This window comes from Embiotoca jacksoni, unplaced genomic scaffold (genome assembly GCF_022577435.1).
Source record: "Embiotoca jacksoni isolate LCO1_2020_lvr unplaced genomic scaffold, fEmbJac1.0.p SCAF_5, whole genome shotgun sequence".
NCBI classification, from domain to species: domain Eukaryota; kingdom Metazoa; phylum Chordata; class Actinopteri; family Embiotocidae; genus Embiotoca; species Embiotoca jacksoni.
Window position 1 is genome coordinate 3,313,368 of NW_027185403.1, and position 19,829 is coordinate 3,333,196.

Genomic DNA, 19,829 nt, shown 5'->3' on the forward strand with positions numbered 1-19,829 from the left:
AAAATGCCAACTGGAAGCTCAGATTTGGACAGGTAAATTTAACTTAGCGTATTTATGCCGCTACTGGGCTGTCTGAATGTGTTTTGTGAGCTTCATAAAGTAAAACCTGAACATTTAAAGTCGCCCTCGAACATATTTTTGCACTAAGCATTTATCACAAGTGCATGTGTTTTGAAGTTGTGTGCACAATTGAACAGAAACAGCTTGCAAATCCTCTCAAAGTTAAGAGATGTTAACAGGCAAAACCAAAGTTAATTCTCCACGTCTCAACTACCTCATTAGGCTGAGTTTGAATGGTTTTCTGATGTTGAGGCATTTCTTTATTCAATTGTTTTCCTTGTCTTGCCAGTCCTGAGGAGTCAGAGGACTTCTCAGACTCCGGCAGTGACTACGAGGCTACAATAAAGGGCTTGAAGCGGAAAAAACTGGCAGTACCTAGGCCTCAGGTAATTTATTTTATTCTTTTAAAAGATAGTTAATTTATGTTTACATATTATTTATTTTTGCTAGGGAGTAGTTTAGGGGATATGAGCTTGTCTAGGTTTGGGAAATGTCATGGTGTTTGAATGAAACTGCCAATCAGATCAAATCGTTTTCGTAAAAGATCAAACGTGTAGATTTTGTGTGATAGATCTCATCTAATTCCTACCTCTTATATTGTCACGATTACCACCAGTTCAGTTGACTACATCAATTCAGTCTAAATCCCAAAATAAATCTCTTTCATTTCAAGCCACCCAAGAGACTCAGACGTAATGCTGCACTGAGGGTGACGTCCCGCCCCAATAGCAGCCCCATCCCCGATCCTCCAGACACCTCCCTGCAGCAGCAGCCCTCCCGGGGGACACCCAGGCAGGCCTCCCCTCGACCTGTCAGACGCGTGAACGAGGGGAACCAGGGTATCAGTGCAAAGGATATCTATGATGCTGTCCACTTTGGGAAGAGTGCCATGGTGGTGAGCAAACCCCACAGATGAAGAGCATGGGGGACCATGGGGGAAGGTAGCACAGAGATAAACACATGAAGGGAGGGAGGTGCTGAAGGAGGCATGTGTAATGAGAAGAGAAACAAACTGACAATGAAAGAGGTTATCATGTGTTGTCAGTGGCTGACTGATGTGATCCTACTGAATTGCCTTTGATACGCAGAGAGGAAAGAGGCGCTCTCATTGGCTCATGTAGTCAATAATTGGCAGCACTCGTCCATCCAAAGTATTGTTGTGCTGTGGCCAGTCTCTTCTGGGTAGCCTGCAAAAGAGGGACCACATAAAAAAAAATAACAAAAAAAGTGTGGTGAGCAGTAGTAAAGAGTCTGCCCCTACAGTGTAGAGCTACAAAAAAAATTGCAAATGATGACTCTGGGTGAAGGCAAACTCTTAGCACATTTAGAAAATCTGGTAAAATGCAGTTAAATGTTTCTTTTTTTTGTGAAGGTATCTTAGTTCCCAGCTAAATTTAGCCCTTTATTCAAAACGTACACCATCATTAAGATCAGAACAGATTCTGTGAAGGCGTGTCTTTGTATGTGTAGTGGTGTAATGGTTGACAAAAGTGATGATGCAAAGGAGTGGGTGAATAAAACTGGAATTTAAGGGAGCCCAAAAATTGAAGGGCAGTACAGGGATGGGGTTAGATATTATAGACCCACATATGCTTCAGAGAAAAATATAAAAGGTCCAGGGATAGGAGGAAAACATAAAGCTGAATTCCATACGGTCGATAAAATGGTATGTTTTTATTATATACATATGCTCTTTAATCTGTCCCCATCGATCTCATTGGCTGCTTTCTCCCTGTCAATCTTTAGACGGTGGTAGACGAGTGGCTGGACAGCTACAAGCAAAGCCGAGAGGCGGGGCAGCTGGTGCTCATCAACTTCATTGTTCAGTCCTGCGGATGTAGAGGTCAGAGGTTAAGAGGGAGGCCAGGAGATGGGTAGTTGGAGGTGGAGGTCAAAGTCGAAGAGATTATCTTTCCAATTTCAGCTCAGGCGATGATCAGTAGTATTGATCTGCCAGTATGCTAACGACGTAGTGCGCAGTAACTGTGTTAATCCGCTGTCAATTGACAGCACAATATCAATATTTTAAGATAGTAGAATAAGTGAAAAGACCGTGTGGTGTATCTCACTTGGGTCAAGTAGAAAAGCCCGAATTATTACAATATAAGGTTTTGTTTGTTCAGGTGTAAATTTTACCGTACTTCCTAATGTGTAACTTTTTTTTTTTTTTTTTTTTTCTTCGCCCAGGCGTAGTTAGCCGAGAGATGTTGGACAGCATGCAGAATGCGGAGATCATCGGCACACTAACCAAAGAGTTCAATGAGGTGAGAGACGGAAAACAGCAGTTTGGGCATAGTTTACATCATTTGAAATGTGTCCTAATAATAAACATTATTATTGCATGTATGTGAGAATGAATCTAGTTTGTGTTTTTGTCAATCTTCTCACTACAAATGTTCCTGCTGGAATTAGTTGAGAAATTAAAACAACCTCAAAGTCCCAAGAGATTATGATGTGAAGGATGGAGAACAGCATGATGGAACACACTAATTACAATCTAATGCTGATAAATGGACACATTAATGAGTTAATCACTTTTTCAATGATGTAATTATCATTAGCAGAAAATACATGGCCGTCTGCCTCAGATAACTTTACTAAACACATTGTAGGATGTTAAAACTGTTGTCTTTGATTCTTTTCTTTTTTTTTTCCTTTAATCCTCCAGGATTCGGTGAACTACCCGCTAAGCACTCCAGGTCCCCAGATGAGGCGTTTCAAAGCCAGCCTGTGTGAGTTTGCTCGGGTTCTGGTGCGATCCTGTCAGAACAGCCTCATATATGACGAATACCTCTTCCCGTCCCTCTTGGCTCTGCTCACCGGTCTGTCTGACTCCCAAGTCAGAGCCTTCAGACACACCAGTACCCTACTTGGTAAGGACATCATTACAATACAGGTGCATACAATAGAAATTGTGGCCAAATTAATAACTGATTTCAACTGTTTGTTTTGCCAACCACTGAAATCACTTTTCAGTTGTGGTGTAAACATTCTTCATCTGCGTGTTTTTCCGTATTAGCCATGAAGTTGATGACGGGTTTGGTGGAAGTAGCTGGGGTAGTGTCTACTCAGCTGCAGACCACCCAGCGGCAATACGACATGGAGAAAAGCAAGAAGGCTCATGACAGAGCCTCTGACAGACTGGAGAAGCTGCAGGCCACCGTCAGTGAGGTGACACATGGAACACTCAAATACTGACATGAGTGCAGATACACAGCCACTGTTACATAAACATGTAGGTCATGAAACCAGTGATTTATAAGAAACATTCTGATTAAGCCTGAGTGTATAAAATGCTTGCTACAATTTCCTATCTTGCTCGCATGCATTTTGAGATACAAACATACAGGGACAAAGAGAGGACAAGTCAAGCCTAGTTTATTTATTTAGCACATCTTATACTGTAGGCGTAGACTCAACTTTCTTCGAGATGAAAAGCAAAGCAAATATGCAAAAAATAAGAGAAAGTATTGGAATGAAAAAAATAGATATTATCATAATTAAAAATCAATAAATAGGCAAAAATCAAAGATTATACATGCCAAAAACATGTAAGATAAGTTAATAACAGGGAAAAGATAGGAAAGTATTTTATTCCTAAAAAGGGGAAACTATTCTATATATTCTAAAATGAAAATGTTATTCTTAAACCACATATGTTAATCGTCATAACAAGCTTCCAACAAAACATGGTTTTACTTTACATTTAACAGAAGATGTTTTTTAGCAAAACTTAATTCATGTGGTAGAGAATCCCAGAGAGTAGGACCTAATAACTGAAGGCACCATAAACCATATTAGATTTTTTTTATTGGAAGCCAGGAGAAAAAAAGCCCAAACAGAAGCACATGCTTTGTGATATTACTCCCCAATATTAGGACAAGTAAAGTAGCATTTGGAGAAACATAAAATGATGGTGTGATGGTAGCTTAATGCAGTCAAAGATGGCTGCCAGCGCAGACCAGCATACTTGAATATAAAAAGGGTGAACAGACAGAAATGGGGTCTTAGGTGACTGATATTTTCACAGTTTTTGCGTATTATTGTGGTTGAGTGGATCTGTTTTGATATGTGTATGTTGTAGCTGAGAGAGAACAGAGAGGAGCTGTCCTCTCTGATGAACGCCACCTTCCGTGGTGTGTTTGTTCACCGTTTCCGGGACCGAGTGCCTGAGATCCGGGCAGAATGCATCGAGGCGTTGGGCCTTTGGCTGAAAATGGACCCTGAGGACTTCCTTAACGATGGATGTCTCAAATACCTGGGGTGGACCCTACACGACAAGGTAAACACACATACACAGGCCAAAACAATAAAAGGCACCTCGCAAAGTACTACTGTGACGTTAGTCTTTCACTCACAGTGGGCAACATCATGTGTCAAAGAGGAAGCAGCTGTCTGTCCGCAGCTCTCCACAGGCCGACAGTGGAAATTGTAATGACAAGCACTGTATTATACAGGGAAATGTGCTTTTCAAATTTAGCAGCTTTTTTAGGCTTAGACAGCTTCTGACACGAGACTGTTGTAGAGTATCTGCAGACAGACACAGGAGGAATCACAAACACACACTTGCACAAAGAGAAATGTCTTTGACTCGAGCAGCAGTTTCCATGCATCTAATAGAAAATGTGTAACTGTACTTTTTCTTCTCTTTTTTTTTCTCTACAGCAAAGTCCAGTGCGTCTGCGGTGTGTCCGTGCCCTGCAGGGTCTGTACAAGGAGAAGGAATTCATTGGGCGCCTGGAGCTTTTCACCAGCAGATTTAAAGTGAGGCATCCCTCTGGATTGGACTCACACCTCATTTAATGCCTCTTCTCTCCCTCTTTTTTGCTCCTGTCTGTCTGTCTATGTGCCTGTCTGTCTGTGTGCCTGTCTCTGCATCTGTCTGTAATCTATTGTTCCAGCTTTTTGTATTGTTTCTGTTTTGTTTCCTGCCTATGTCTCTCTTTTCAATATTTTGTGCCCCCTCCCCTTATTTCCTTGCCTTTTTCATTTTTTTTTTTTTTTCCACCATTGCTGTTTGTTGTATGGTCTCATCCTTTGTCTGGGCATGTGTTCGGGTGCGTTAATGGCTGCCAATTACTGATAGTTAATAAGCTCTTCTCAAACACATGAAAACCCTCTTAAGCCACATGTGCTGCGGCAGATAAATTGTATTTATGCCATGGCTTAGTGCCTAATCAGTGGGCTCATGTGTGTGTGCATATATGTGAGGGTGAGGATACATTTTATGCATGTCTGCGTGTTATTTTTTTTATGCCTGCTTGTCTGCTGGCATGATTGTACATTAGTCTGTTTGTGCCACTGCATATCTGAATGTCTGTGTGTGTTTAGGAGAGGATTCTCAGTATGGTGCTGGACAAGGACCCAGACGTGGCAGTGGAAGTGGTCAATCTGTTGCTGCTGATCCAACAGTGAGGGGTTTCTCTGCCTGTGGGAGTTCCTTTGTGCTATTTTCTGAAGCGCATAGTACAATCATTTAATTTTGAGGAGATCAGAACATAAACATATTACATTTTATTGATTTTCAGTGAATTAATGGACAAGTCTTACTCAAATACAGTTTATAACAAGTAAAACTGCTTCTTTGATACGTCTTTTCACCATATTGCCTCATATTGGCAGTGTTTGTTTCAAAGTCAGATGCCTGATTAAGAAACTCCTCAAAATCTGGAGTAAAACATTTCTGTTTTTGAAAAACTGATGCTCATTCAAGAAACTAGAGTGATGGTCTCATATAATTGTCCTAATTGCTGATGATTCACAGTATAAGTCGTGATCACATGCGCCAACATCTCACACCTCTGACTGTAAATTCGACATAGACTATAAAAATGGATATAAACTCTGGGTCTGAAAATTAAAGCCAATGCTGAAGTGTCTGAAACTAATACCACTGAGGGCTGCTAGAGACTCCAATAGACTCCCATTCAAACAGCATCTGATGGTCCCTCTGAACATAATTCCAAAATCAATGACACATTGGGCCTCAAAGAGAGGTATGTTTGGGGTGGTGTGCCTTGTTTGATTGGCATGTCTGGGGTGCAGTCATGATTAGGTATAGGTGAGCTGACATATTATCCTTGGGCTGTTCGTCAGCTCCACCACTCGCTTTTCCCCGGCTCCACCCCCTCATCCAAATATGGTCACCCCCGGCCCCCCAAAAAAACCAAAATAGCAACAACAGAAAGGCCAAACTCAAGGCTTCAAAATGGCACTTCACCAACCAATGGGTGATGTCACGATGGGTTTGCACTTGAAATTAGATGGTTTTAGGGATAATCAAAAAGAGAGATTATAATGTAATGAAATTCCAATTGCTTGTTATTAAAGGTATTTTAGATTATATCTAACAAATTCATACAATTTCAAAGAAACACTGCAGGAGCCTGTAGGACAAATTCTGTCAAATAGAAAAAAATAACTCACTTGACAAGAGGAAATAAGGATTTATGAATGTTTGTTTAATGTGCATGGCTGAATTGACCAGTAAATGTTTGTTTGTGTGCACACACATGCAGGACGACAGAGGAGGACCTGAAAGAGGAGGAGTGCGGCCACATCTATCCCTTGGTTTATGCTTCACACCGAGGCCTGGCATCTGCAGCTGGCGCCTTCCTCTACAACAAGTATGCTTTCACCCCACACTGTCACGTAAATGCACACTCGTTAACTGTTGCCTGCTTTTTAAGGTGCCGCTTTCCATTTTGTACTTCACAAAAACCGTTTCATTGCTGTTTGTTGTGTGATCGCTTCATCATAGACTCCCCCCCAAGAGTAAAGCATTAAAACCTCCTTGTGATTTTGTGGACAGTATCATGAAAATGTGTTGTAGTCTTTCGAATATATAATATCATAATGCCTACAAAAGCATGGAAGGAAAAAAGCGCTGTTTTTTTCACATTTACAATCAGCGATAATAGCAAGTATATGGTGAATCACATTTCTTTATAATGGGGTTTTATTGCCAATATCTCATCCCTGTAATTACTCATTTCTTTATTTTTCTTTATGTGTGTGTCAGGCTGAAAAGTGTGATCACCATTGACTGCCAGGATACTGATAAAAGCAACAGTGTAGCCTTTTTTCAAATCCTCATCTCCTTCTTCATCCAGAGTGAGGTAGTATTTGTTTTCCTCTGTGTCTCCTCTCTATTCCAATCTGCCTCTGTCAGTCTGCCTCAGTTTAAAACAATATTACATTATTAGAATAAAAATGGATATGTATAGTTTCATTTCTATATTTTTTTTCCAACAGCAGTAGGCTTTGAAGAACCACTGACTGACTAACAAAGCTAAATTATTTGGTTCCAAACTATATTTCCCATTTATTTCGCCCGTAGATAATTTATATATCATTATGGTTTCATGATAGACAAAGTGTTCAGATCAGGTTTTTATTTTGAGCGTCCTATAAAGTAGTTTAAAGCCATCACAAAGAAAGGAAAATGAATGACTTAAATCTAAAACATTCACTCTCTGAACAGTTCCATGAGCATGGGGCGTACCTGGTGGACAGTCTGTGGAGTGTGGCAGGGACTGAGCTAAGAGACTGGGCGACCATGACAGCCTTGCTGCTACAGGAGGCTGGTGAGAAACAAGATAAAACTGTAAACACGACAGCAGTGTGAACTACACTCACTGCCACACAAAGTCAGCCGAGATTGCTCAGTTTAACGCCAATCCACCACCATCATTTATATTACTCCCACGTTCTTTCCAGAGCAAATAAAGATGTTAAATTAGCAGTGTCTGCTCCCTTTTTTCACCTTTGTTTCACAGTTTTTCATTCCCAATTTGTGTCGTTAAAATTCCGCTCCCGTCTCTGCCTTTGTGTTGTCAGGACTGATGTATGAGGAGGAGGGGGCCCTCATAGAGCTGATGATGTGTGCCATCAGACAGGCAGCGCAGGCAACTCCACCTGTTGGGAGAACTCAGGGCAAAAAGGTGGTGGCAGATACAGACAAATACATGAATAATGCTCATTAGCTTATGTTTCATGGAACAGTGGAGCTTTGGGGGCAAGAGAGGCTCTTTTATTTTTATTTCAAATTGTCTTGTGATATTAAAAGTCTAGTTTTAAAGCTCCAATATACACAACTGGGACAGTAAAGAATGAATATATGAGATGAATCACATCAGTCTGAATCACTCCATTTTTCATTACGGGTCTTATATATTTTTTTCCGTTACCTCACACCCTGTTTTGATCCTGTTTCAAGACAGATATCACAATGAGTTTCAAGTGCTGAGCAAAAATGTACCATCTTATTAATGTCTTTTTAATATTTACTGTTTTGTGAAAAAGTGAATTCTTATATTGTATATTTTTTGAGCTGTGTTGGTCATTACTTTTGGCACAAACACACATTCTCATAACTGAATTATTTTGTTTGCTTACTTGCTCATGTACATTGATGAGCTACTGGCCTGTGACTGCTTACTGGATGTTTACATGATAATTAGACGCTGGGTATGAAGGACAAGAAGATCCAGGAACAAGACAGGAGACGTATCGCCACACACTTCATCCCCTTGCTGCCACAGCTGCTGACCAAGGTACAAAGCCAATGTTCACAAAAGTACACAGTGTTTTTTTTGTAATTGCCATTTCACTTGTTTAATGCTGAATTTGTGTTTTTAATGAGCCGCAGTATTCAGCAGATGCAGCGAAGGTGAGCCTCCTTCTCAAAGCTCCCCTCTACTTTGAGCTGGAGATGTACAGCAGCGCTCAGTGGCTGGAAAAGGTAGGAGGGCCAGAAATCTGCCCGACCAATATGAATATTTGCCCTGAATACATTGTAAAATCTGATGTCTTGTTATTATTAATTCATCTCACAGTTTCTTTTTTATTATATCCAGGTTACTGCATGCTCATATTTCTGTGATGTTGCTCAGAGAGACGATTTTTATTGACTTCTGTCCTTGTTTTGTGATGACTTGACATCTTCAAGTTTATAAAATAATGGAACATGACGCTGTAAATGATAATTGGTTATTCCAACAAGCAAGAAAAATAAACTGAACATAAATGAACAAATGGAAGCCTGTCAGGTCAGAGGTGAACAGTGATTAACTTTGAGATCAGAGAAGCTGTGATTGGCAGATTGCCACAGCGAGCAGATGATGAACCAGTAGTTCAATTTGGTGTTGATGACTGAGTGAAAAATGCAGTGACAATTTAAAGAAAACTGATACATGCCTCTTCTACTTTTTCTGTGTCTTTCTTTCAGCATATGGACCTCCTGCTGTCCCAGATATGTGGCATTGTGAGGAAGCACACAGAGGTAACTGTGTTAGAGGCCTGCGCCCGCCTCTTCTGCACTCTCTGCTCCGAGTGCTACACCTTCTCCTCCCGCGCACACCTGGCATTCAGCCAGCTGCTGGATGGCCTGGCCGAGTGTTTCAGCACCTATTTAAGTGACCTGCTGCAGGTTAGAGAGCTTGACTGTGAAGCTTGCACACCAGCAAATACAGCTATGAAATGCATGAACATGCACTCCGTTTATTAGACTGTGCCCCACAACACAAAAACAATGTTGAAAACTGACTAAAAAAAAAACGTTAAAATAATTATAGACCACGACTGCAAAGTGTGTAATCTGTTTTTGGTGGTCCAGTTGTTTTTGTGAAAATATACAAAACCGCCAGATCGCTTACCTCAATAGTGTATCTCATATTTTATACGTAGGGAACTGCAGATGAAGATGACACATACAGTGCAGCCACTGCCTTGAAAAGGATTGCTGCCTTGAGCTTGTAAGTTATCATACACATGGCGGTGGCACAAATTACTCCTGAGATAGAAGTGTATTACTGTATTATGTGTATGTGTGTGTGTGTTTTCCAGTGCACAGGACCTGAGAAGCTGGCAGCTCTTTGACCCGTGTCTCCAGCTGGTGCAGAGCAGGATGGAGTCCAGAGAGCTTGACAAGGAGGTTTATCACAAAGTTTGATATTTGATGGGGGAGTGTTGAAATGTTAAGAAGGGAGGGTAGTGGATTGAAAATATAAAAATACGACATTTCACAGTACAGAAATGCCACATTATGCCTTAAGAAGCTGATAAATGAACATGTAAACAATAATTGGCTGCCAGACAAAGCTTGTTTTGCCTTTTCATTGTCTGTATGCATGCATTTCACCTGTTTCTTAATTCTTGATAATATTTCATGGGTTTTTTTTTCCAGAGAAGGATATGCTTGGAAAAGTTAAGGGAACTATTTTTTGCCTATGGCAAAAGCTCATTTTAACTTCTCTGTGTAATTTCAGCTCCTGGTGCCGGCTCTGAAGTGTGCAGCCTTTCAACTCATGTGGGCCAAAGTGAATGTGGTCAACTCCAAGCCAACAGAGGTTCTCGTTTCACATTATAGAATCTATTTTTTTCTCCATCTGCCATTAAGTGAAAAGTTTTGAAATAGTCAGACTTTCTCTCAGTCTTTCACTCACTAACTTTGATTCTGGTCGTGTCTGACTACCAGCATGAAACAAGCCAATCGACATGATTAAGACTTTGATAATGGCTATCACATCACAGCCAACCCACGGCGACCACGTTGGTGGCCTTTCTGTGAGTTTGTGGAGCTCTTCTTGTCTGTGTTGTTCAACAATTCACCAGCTGCACAGACAGCAGGCAATTAAGCAGCAATCTGTTCGAGTGCATCCGAGCCCACAGCGACACTCCGATATTTATTTCCCGCTGGCTCACACTTTTTATTACTGTTTGTCTTTGCATATTTTTTGTCTCATTCTTTCTTGTGTCTAATCTTCATTCTTTCACTCTGTTCTCTTTTCAGCTCATTTTCACTTCATCTGCAAGTGTTTCTCTCGCTCTCGTTTTCACACGTCATTATTACTCATGCCGCCGCTTGTGTGTTTCCCTTAACGGGATTCCAGAGACAACACATACAAATCCCATCTTTGTGTTTCGTTATTTTCATTCCTTGTCTGTTTTCATGTTTTGTGGCCTCATTTGAGTAGCCGAGTTTCTCCTTCTGTGAGATAAATGCACACATACATGTTTTATTAAAGACAAATGCAAGTGGATTTCATCAGTTGGTGATTGTTTGTGTTGTTGTATGTCACTAACTGCTTTGACAACAGGATGTCATTGTTAAAAGGGCCGGAGTAAGTGGATTGGGAATATTTGATTTCACATTTAAAACTCTGAGGACGTCCTTTAAAGAGTGCATTAGCAACTATTTAAGCAAGGGGGATACTGTTCTTGGAACACATACTTTGATTCACCTGTGGATTCAACAAATGTACTTAAATAGCAAAGAAAGTTGTGTTTTAATTAGGTTTGCTATTATTGGTTTTTGTAAGGAATGAATTGAATTTAAGTCTATATTTTCCAGTTGATGAAAGCAGCCTGCCTTGCTCTTTACTCCTCTCCCACGTAGTCAAATATAGACATTAATAAGATATTTTATCTCTCTTCCTCTGTTTTTGTCCCTCTGTCACTCATCCTCGCTCCCAGGCGGAACTGAAGCGCCTGAAGAAGGAGGTGCGTTCGTTCTGCAGAGTCTGTCAGACGTGTTTGTCTCTGATCCAGAGTGAAATCCGAGATCAGGTAAGAGCTTGTTACAATGAACATCATCCCACATGTCAACTGATAGATTTGCGATATTATTTGAATACAAAAGGCCCCTTTACACTGTGATTTTGGGCTGTCTGAGACAAAATTGGAAAACTGAGAAACACTGAAATCTTTGTTCGTCAATCCAAAATGGTGGACCTCGATCGCACTGAGACACGACCAAAGACGACATGTGACAAAATTCAGACACTGTCAGAAATGTAGGACCATAGGAACAAGTGACAGCTTTTAGGTCTTGTGCCTGTAAACCAACCAATCAGAATATGATGTGAAATGGTGCAGAATATATTGACCTGAGGGACATGTCGTAGACTAGTTTTAAATAATTTATTAAAACACTCACCAAAATGATGTATGCAAAAGGAATTAAAAATCTTCTTTGCCAAGAAGGAAAACCCCGCGGATCTGCATTTTCAAAATAAAAGCGCCGCATGTGGAAGACATGAGGTAAATTATTTACCAGTCTTGAAATCTTAATATTAAACTGGTATAAATCAGAATTTTTTTAATTGGAAGTAAATGGTTGATATGAACAAAATCACATATTAAGATATTTCTGACCAAATACTTCAATATGGATGTCGCAACAATGTTCTTACAAAATATTTACCAAATTAGTTTTTGGATAAATAATCAGCAGTAATGTGGATGTAACAACTAAGTTGCTAACGGCAACTAATAGAATAGCTTGGATGTTTTTATTCAATTTTGTTTATAAAATGCCATAATCACAACGTAAAACATCTTAAGGCACTTAACACAGTGAAGTTCATACAACTGAACAGCCAATTACATTGCCTTACTGTAATGCACTTACTTAAATACTTAAATATCACGATATTTCAAAATCTAAGATGATATGTAGTCTCATATCACGATATCGATTTAATGCACAGCACTGTTTTGGAGACAAATTCTTCATTTGTTTATCCATCCGCAGGCGTTTGAGCTGTTATGTGACCTGCTGCTGTTGTACAATGAGAGCTCGGTTCGCTCCCACCCCGACCTCCAAACACTTGTCCACCTGCCGTCGGATTCCTTGCGCTCCGAGTTGGCTGCTTTCCTTCTGGACTACATCTTCACTGACACTGAAGACGGCGAGCTCGGTGGTATTTTTACACCAACTGAACAAAATGACGCCTACTCCCAATAAATGTTTACATGAGCTGTGGTAATTTCTCGAAGCAGTTTCCGTCCGTGTTGACAAAATGACACCACCGTTAACAGATGTCATCTTCCTAGAAAGAAAACTAGTGAATAATGATTAATAGGATTTTGTTTTTCATGTGGATGTGTAATGGTTTGGAAACTGCTCAGTTGTAACACTGCCAGAGCTCTCCCAGAGGACTCTACCCTCATCTGTGCCTGCGGACATACTTTTTGATGTCTTGTTTTGAGAGTCGTCTTCTGTAACTAATCTTCTTTTTTTCCCCCCATATTTCATGATGTTTTGCCAATTCCCAAGAAAAATATCAGTTAACTCAGAAGATATGTCTTTCATCATATCAGCACTTGAATGCTGTCTGTGACGCTTGTGAACTCGACTATTGATCCGTTATTCCTCCATGTTATCCTCTCTAGTAGAGAGTGAGGAGGAAATGAAGATTGCTCTTCTCCAGAGGAAGCGCAACCAGCTGGCTGGCTACTGTAAGTTGGTCATCTACGGGGTGCTGGACCTCACGGCCGCCACTGATGTCTTCAAGCACTACAACAAGGTGGAGGGAAAGTTCAGTTTCAGTAGCCCAGCGTTTTATATTTTAATTATAAGGACGCACATTCAGATTCATGATGTTTCACTGTCTGTGTGTCACAATTGTGTGCACGTGTCGGCAAAATGTGTTAATAGGTGTATTTAGTTGTTACACTTTCATTCTTTGGAGAAATTAATTGAATTAGGAAGACAACTTTAAAAAAAAGTAATAATGGAGAGGATGTGCAGAGGGTGGAGGAGGGTGAGAAAACACATGGATGCATCGAGGTGCTGAGAATGAGTCAGAGAACAGTGGCTAAAAGAAGCACAGATGGCTCCAACACAGTGGATTATTTTTACATTTTCAGACATTTCGACTGTGCTGTTAATCTAATGGATTAATGAGTGGTTTTTTTTTCTTGCCCGGTTTTCTCTAGTACTTTAAAGACTTTGGTGACATCATTAAGGAGACTTTGAGCAAGAGCAAGCTCATCAACCCCGTACAGAGCGCCAGGACTGTCTGTCTGTGTCTGCAGCAGGTGCGCACTTACCTGTTACTAAAAAGCCTCGAATTACTTTGTTCTCAGTTTTTATTGTTTAGTGCAGAGGTTTTTAAAGTGGGAGGCGGACAGAGGTGAGGCAAAGACACTGTGGGGTAAAACGTGCATGCTTGTGCTGTGAAAACGACAGGAAGTTATTAGTTACTATGTCAGTCAGTTGTTGCAGCAACAGTCTGGCTGTGACACAATTTATGAAGGCTAGGTACTTAAAACTCTTAAAAAAGCCCAATTAGGAATCATAAATCAGTCAATTCTAAACATAGACGCAGACATGATACACACATTTTTGATTGAGTGACTTATACTTTCCAAGGATGATATTATTGCTGAGGTCCATCATTAATGAAGTCCATAAATTTGCTCAGACAATGTAGAAAAAGGCTGCAAACCTGTGAATCATCATGTTTTAGGGTTTTCTTCAGCATCAAAGTAAACCAGTGACAGTTGTTGATACATCCAGGAACATATAATAGCTAATATGACATATTTAAAGATTCAAATTTTCCTATATTTACTAATATAGAGTAATTCTCATTTTAGGCCCAAAGATCTCTTGACAGTAGATTCATTTGTCTGTATTTAGTGGTGGTTTTGATCAATTGTATCAGTATTTATTATTTCATCTGTTACTCCAGCCTCTGTCAGAGACCATCACGAAGGTCTGATGACTATTTTGTGCCCTTTTCACATGAGAGAAAAATATTTGCATTGAAGAACAGCAGCTACCTAAAGCTGAAAATGTCCACATATGAGCTATCATGACTGAGTATGTGTTATTTGCTCCAGAAGTACATGGACATTCTTATTTGTTGGATAAAAAAAAAACACTTTTATTCACAGTTTCAGTTACATTTCGTGTCTGTCAGCTAGCCAGCTGCACATATTGGTTTTAGTTTGAAATATAAACACATGGGAAGTGATTTATATGGCAAAGCTCTCGCGTTCTGTCATCACAACCAATATTTGATTTGCTTATCAAGCAAGCAGATCGAGCACTCGGTCCATATCTATAGAAATGTGTGAATATCTGGCCTTAACATATGTTTGTAAAGTCTTTGTGTGTGTGTGTGTGTGTGTGTGTGTGTGTGTGTGTGTGTGTGTGTGTGTGTGTGTGTGTGCGCGCGTGTGCGTGCGTGCGTGCGTGCGTGCGCTCAGATGTTTTCAGAGATGCTTACAGAGGACCACAGCCAGCAGAATCTCGCTGAGATTACAGACTTGGCCAAGAGGCTTGCCATGAGCTTTGGCATTGATCTTCATCGTGTCCGCAAACCACTGGTGGCCCTGCACATGTGAGTAACACATGGTGCTCTTGACTAACACAAAAGCGACCAGTCCTGTTATGACCTAGTTTATTCCTTTTGGATTTTACTTTACTTTACATTAGTAGTTATGGCTTTTTTTTTAGAGGCCGCGAAAATAATAAGAACATACTTCTTCAACACAGATTTCTTACATGGTAATCAACTTTGAGGGGCGTGAATTAAACATCAAGTATTTTTCACACGACATGTTCATTTTGTGTTCTAAATGTGTTCTGTGTTTGCCATCAGGGACGGTATACGTTTTGCATTTCGGGAGCCCCAGGAGGGAGAGGAGCAGCATCTAAACGTGGCCTTCTTGGTGGTCCTCAGCGAGTTCAGTTTCAAGTTGCTGCAGCAGGACCGCGCCCCACTGTGAGAAGAAAAACACACACAACCTCATCTACATCTGCACAGACAGGATTTTACCCACAAGCGAAGCCGCTTTTCTGGTCATGCATCAGCGTATGTCTTTAATCGCTCATTCACTGAATCTCAGATCAAACAGAGTAAATACTGTTGCTACAACAAAATGATAATCAGACTGTCTCACTTGAATGAATCAAGTGTTAGTGTTTTAAGGGATTTCTCTGCCATTTATTTAATAAAGCTATATTAATTATTATTATTAGGAAACTAAAGTCCTATCTGTTATTTGGCTTTTAGTTTGGAGTCGTGTTTACCATGTTGATTTTTGAAGTTTTAATCATTTTATCCTTCTTTTCTATTGAATTATATTTATTACATATTGGCTTTTAACACTTTATTATTGTAAGTTTTAGTTCTGCCTTTTTTTAAATTTTTTTCTTATATTTTTGAAGCACTTTGTATGAAAGGTGCTGCACAGAAAAAGATGAGTTGAATTGAATTATTAATTCAGTTTAATTTGTCCTCAGCGCTTAGCTAATGGTAGAAGTACCTTTACACAGAACAACACAATATTCAAATATATACTTTATCAGTGGAAATACTGCACTCCCAGTCCGAACTGAGTTTGAGCCTGGCAGTATTAATACAAAAAAAAAAAATCATACAATAACTCATGTTTATGTACTCATTCCTGTCACATAGTTGGTGTATTAATCATGGTGACTGTTTGAAATGGATTTAACATAATTGAGGCTAATCCCCCCCCCCAAAAAAAAAAAACAGAAGAGGAACCATAAACAAAGGTTTCCTTGGTCTTTGTCCTCTTCCCCTGTCACTCTGTCGTCCTCTCCCAGAGCTGAGTTTCTGATATCCGAGTGTCCCGGTGCTGCCCTCTTCTGGCCGTCTGTCAGAATGTATCAGCGTTCTTTGGAGGCTCGCTCCTCCTCCAAGTCCAAAGAGCAGGCGGAGGGTGTTGTTGCCGTCTCCTCACACAATACTCCTGTAGCCAAACGCAAGAAGACCACCGCTCAGGGTGACGACACATACTACACAAAACACTGTTTGGGTACACCGTGCTTGTATTAACTGCAATAATGAAATGATGGAGGTACTGTGGGTCAGACATGACGGGTCACTAAAGGATCAGTGTTAGTTATTGAAGGTGGTAATAATCTGTTGCAAGGAAGGTCTCCCTAATCATCAAAAACAAGGTACAGCTGCAACCAATAACTGTTTTCACTGTAGATTATTTCTCATTTTTTTCCAATTAATTACCAAGACATATAGTGGAAAGTGGAACACACATGATCCTTCAACCGTGAGGTGATGTCTTCAAACTCCTTCTTATGTCCAACCAACAGTCTAAAGTCAAAGATGTTCAATTTGCAGTGATATGAAAATGAAAACCTTTCTGCAGAAAGTGACGGTATCTTCACAAAGTGTCAAAGTTGATAACCTTCTGTTGTGACGTCTGTCTCCTCCAGGCTCAGCGTCCAGCTCTGTCAGAGGGTCCTGGTTGGACGGCAGCAGTATCCACAGCAACCTGCCCACTCCGGCCCTCACCTCCACCGTCCAGAGACGGACAGCCAAGCCGCTCGCCTCCAGGAAACCCAGAGCCGGAGAGTTTGATATCGGCAGCGGCTTAACTGAGCTCGAGTCAGAGGATGAATTCTCCTCAGGGTAAGTTGATCTTAATCATTAAATACATCTGCACTATCTACCATCTCTATTTCAGAGGTTTGGGAATTACTGCCAGGCACCTGCCAAATGCCGGAAACTGACAAAGGTTAATTGCTTTCTGTCTGTCTACCCGCCAACATTTGGCCACTCTGTTCTGTTCTAAATGAAGAATTTGTGTCGTGTTACCGGGAAAGAAGTCAGCTTTGAAATTTAGCTGCGGCCAGTAAAGGAAGGAACATTTGCGACTTGATGATTAAAGCTCTTGCAGAGAGTGTTTGTTGCTTTGTGTTGTCGTTGTTAACTCATGTTCGAGATGCAGATACGGTAAGTACACAGATGGTAAGATGTTTTAAAAAAAAAAAAAAAAAAAAAAGATCATTTTACCAGCCATGACATAAAGACAAATGACTCCATGCCTGCCAAAAAGTTACCCTCTGCCACTCTCAGGCCACAGATGAGAAAGGTGAAGCCCACCAAGCGACGCCATACTTCCTCCGGCGACACTTTCCCCACTTTGGAGCAGCAAGACCTGAGCTCCCACCTCACCTTGTAAGGCTGATCTGAAAGGAAAAGACAAAAAGTTTCGAAAATGTCAATATTTGTCTAATTTCATGAAAGCCACTTTCAGCTAGAAAGAATAAACGTGTGTGTGTTTGTGTGCTGCCCAGGCTTTCTCTGATTGAGGACGCTAATTCAGAGAGAGAAGATCCTGAGATTGAAGAATACCAAAGTGACTCCGAATCTGGATATACACTGGTAAAAACAACAAAAAAAAATATTGCCACATCTTATTCATCCTGTTCATCAGTCAGTCATATACTCAGATCAGGTACACTGTACTTTCTGACAAATTTGTGCAATCAGTTAAAATAGCACTTGCTCAACTGAGCTATACTTTAATTAATGCCCCGAAAAGGACATTATATTTGTGACATTTGTAGCTGACAACAGACTCATTAATGACGTACTAAATCAGTGGAGGTTGCATCTATTTCTGATGACAGAGAGAGAGAGATATTTAGTACAGGTGTGGAGTCTCATGGTATATTAATATTTACATATACGTTTTCTTAGCTTGACATATTATTAACATTAAGGACTGCATTCCTGGCGAGCTAAAACTTTCTTTGCCCTGTTTTTGATCTGCAGCCTTCCACACGTCACACCTCAGCCAGTGTCCTTGATGAGCTCTTTGACTGAGGTCAGTCCTCCCATCAACTCTTCCACACGTCTGCGTTTTCAGTGGTTTCAGTCTTGGGAGTGTGATAAATATTCAAGCGATCTGTTCCTTCGAAGGACCCCTTACCGAGTTCACCTGTCAGGTCCAATTCCGTCAGCGATTTTGTCAGATGATTATGAAATCTGCGGACAAAATCTCTTCTGATTCAACATTAGCAATGTTGAGTTATGTTCAAAGAAAATGTTGAGTTGGAGTTCAGTTAGATCCCTGTCAGCTGTCCACATTTTGACTTCAGTTTCTGTTTATTTTGCACTGATGCTGACAGCAGCTTTTGTTTCTGACGAACTCTTGTTAATTTATGTTTATTAAAACGATCGAATTCTGCAAAGTAGCACTGAAAGTGTCTTTAATTAAGATTACAATGTGTTTATTAGTCAGGATGAAAGCAAGTTGCTTCATGTATTTCCAAGTAAATCACAAACTCAAACTAAATGTTTTTTTTGGAGACATTAACATATCAGCTCAGGCTTATTGAAACCTCAATGTCTTTTTCTGTTCATTTCTTTCCTTATAACTGGCAGATATGACCATACTCCCCCCCCCCCCCAACAACAAAATCCCACGAAGGAGTAAACAACAGAGTACAAAGGGAATAAAAAAAAAACACATTTAAAATAAGCAAGCAAGAGACATTTCTTTCAAATTAAATCAAACAGTAAAATAGACATTAAAAGCAAAACACATCTGTGGAAAGCAAGTTATTCAAAAATTGGTGAAATCACCCTTAAGAATCTTTTTTGAGAACAGAAACCTATCTAAGATAATTATTAGATATTAGAAGATGTATGGTGGTTTTATATTATTTCTGTTATAGTTTAAGAACCCAGGCTGGACATTTCCATTAAGTAATCTAAATCAGCCATTAAATTAAAAGTATAAAACTTGGAAACAGCGAACATCTTTTAGTGTAATGACTGTCAAAGATGAGGCACAAGTCGTGGGTAATCATTCATTTTTCCAATAGGTTTTACAAGATAAATTGTGTAAGAACACCCCTCCTTTATCTTAACACACACATGACAAAACGTATATCCACAGATAAGAAAATAGCGTTAATATCCTGTGTGTGCCACGCGTCGTGATAAAACAGTGAATCCTAACGGGGGTGTTAGTTTGTTTATTTTGTCAACGTTGACGCTCAGTTGTGCGTGAAACCCAATCGTCACATTTCGCGCCATTCCTGACAAACAGGGCAGAAGTTCTTCTGGTCAGGTGACACACAATCCGCCTGCAGCTTTCGCGCCACCACGAAATCCCGCCTCTCCCAGCGGAAAGAAGCGACGCGATTGGCTGCTGGAAACGTCAGACTGGCGCCACTTCTTGCGCTGCAACCGGGA

At 40.3% G+C, this 19,829-nt stretch overlaps 1 protein-coding gene across 1 annotated transcript; it reads left to right on the top strand.

The window, feature by feature from the left end:
• The first annotated feature begins 3 nt into the window (after positions 1–3).
• Positions 4–18,768, top strand: LOC138211373 (cohesin subunit SA-1-like). Its single transcript, XM_069171200.1, has 31 exons — positions 4–32; positions 350–446; positions 734–955; positions 1,807–1,903; positions 2,248–2,324; positions 2,729–2,933; positions 3,080–3,231; positions 4,145–4,342; positions 4,726–4,824; positions 5,392–5,471; positions 6,579–6,686; positions 7,082–7,178; positions 7,544–7,646; positions 7,900–8,003; positions 8,523–8,615; positions 8,711–8,803; positions 9,290–9,490; positions 9,748–9,815; positions 9,907–9,994; positions 10,329–10,409; positions 11,536–11,628; positions 12,596–12,764; positions 13,240–13,370; positions 13,783–13,884; positions 15,061–15,194; positions 15,456–15,578; positions 16,427–16,605; positions 17,057–17,252; positions 17,700–17,801; positions 17,921–18,008; positions 18,402–18,768. Exons 1-31 carry the CDS (start codon positions 4–6, stop codon positions 18,450–18,452), a joined length of 3,660 nt encoding a protein of 1,219 aa, XP_069027301.1. The 3' UTR covers positions 18,453–18,768.
• Positions 18,769–19,829: the final 1,061 nt, after the last annotated feature.

Excerpts from the sequence above, each read along its gene's own strand:
- LOC138211373 (XM_069171200.1), top strand. The coding sequence starts at position 4 with ATGCCAACTGGAAGCTCAGATTTGGACAG. Across the intron at positions 33-349 it reads GGAAGCTCAGATTTGGACAG|TCCTGAGGAGTCAGAGGACT; the intron begins GTAAATTTAACT and ends TTGTCTTGCCAG. Across the intron at positions 17,253-17,699 it reads GAGGATGAATTCTCCTCAGG|GCCACAGATGAGAAAGGTGA; the intron begins GTAAGTTGATCT and ends TGCCACTCTCAG.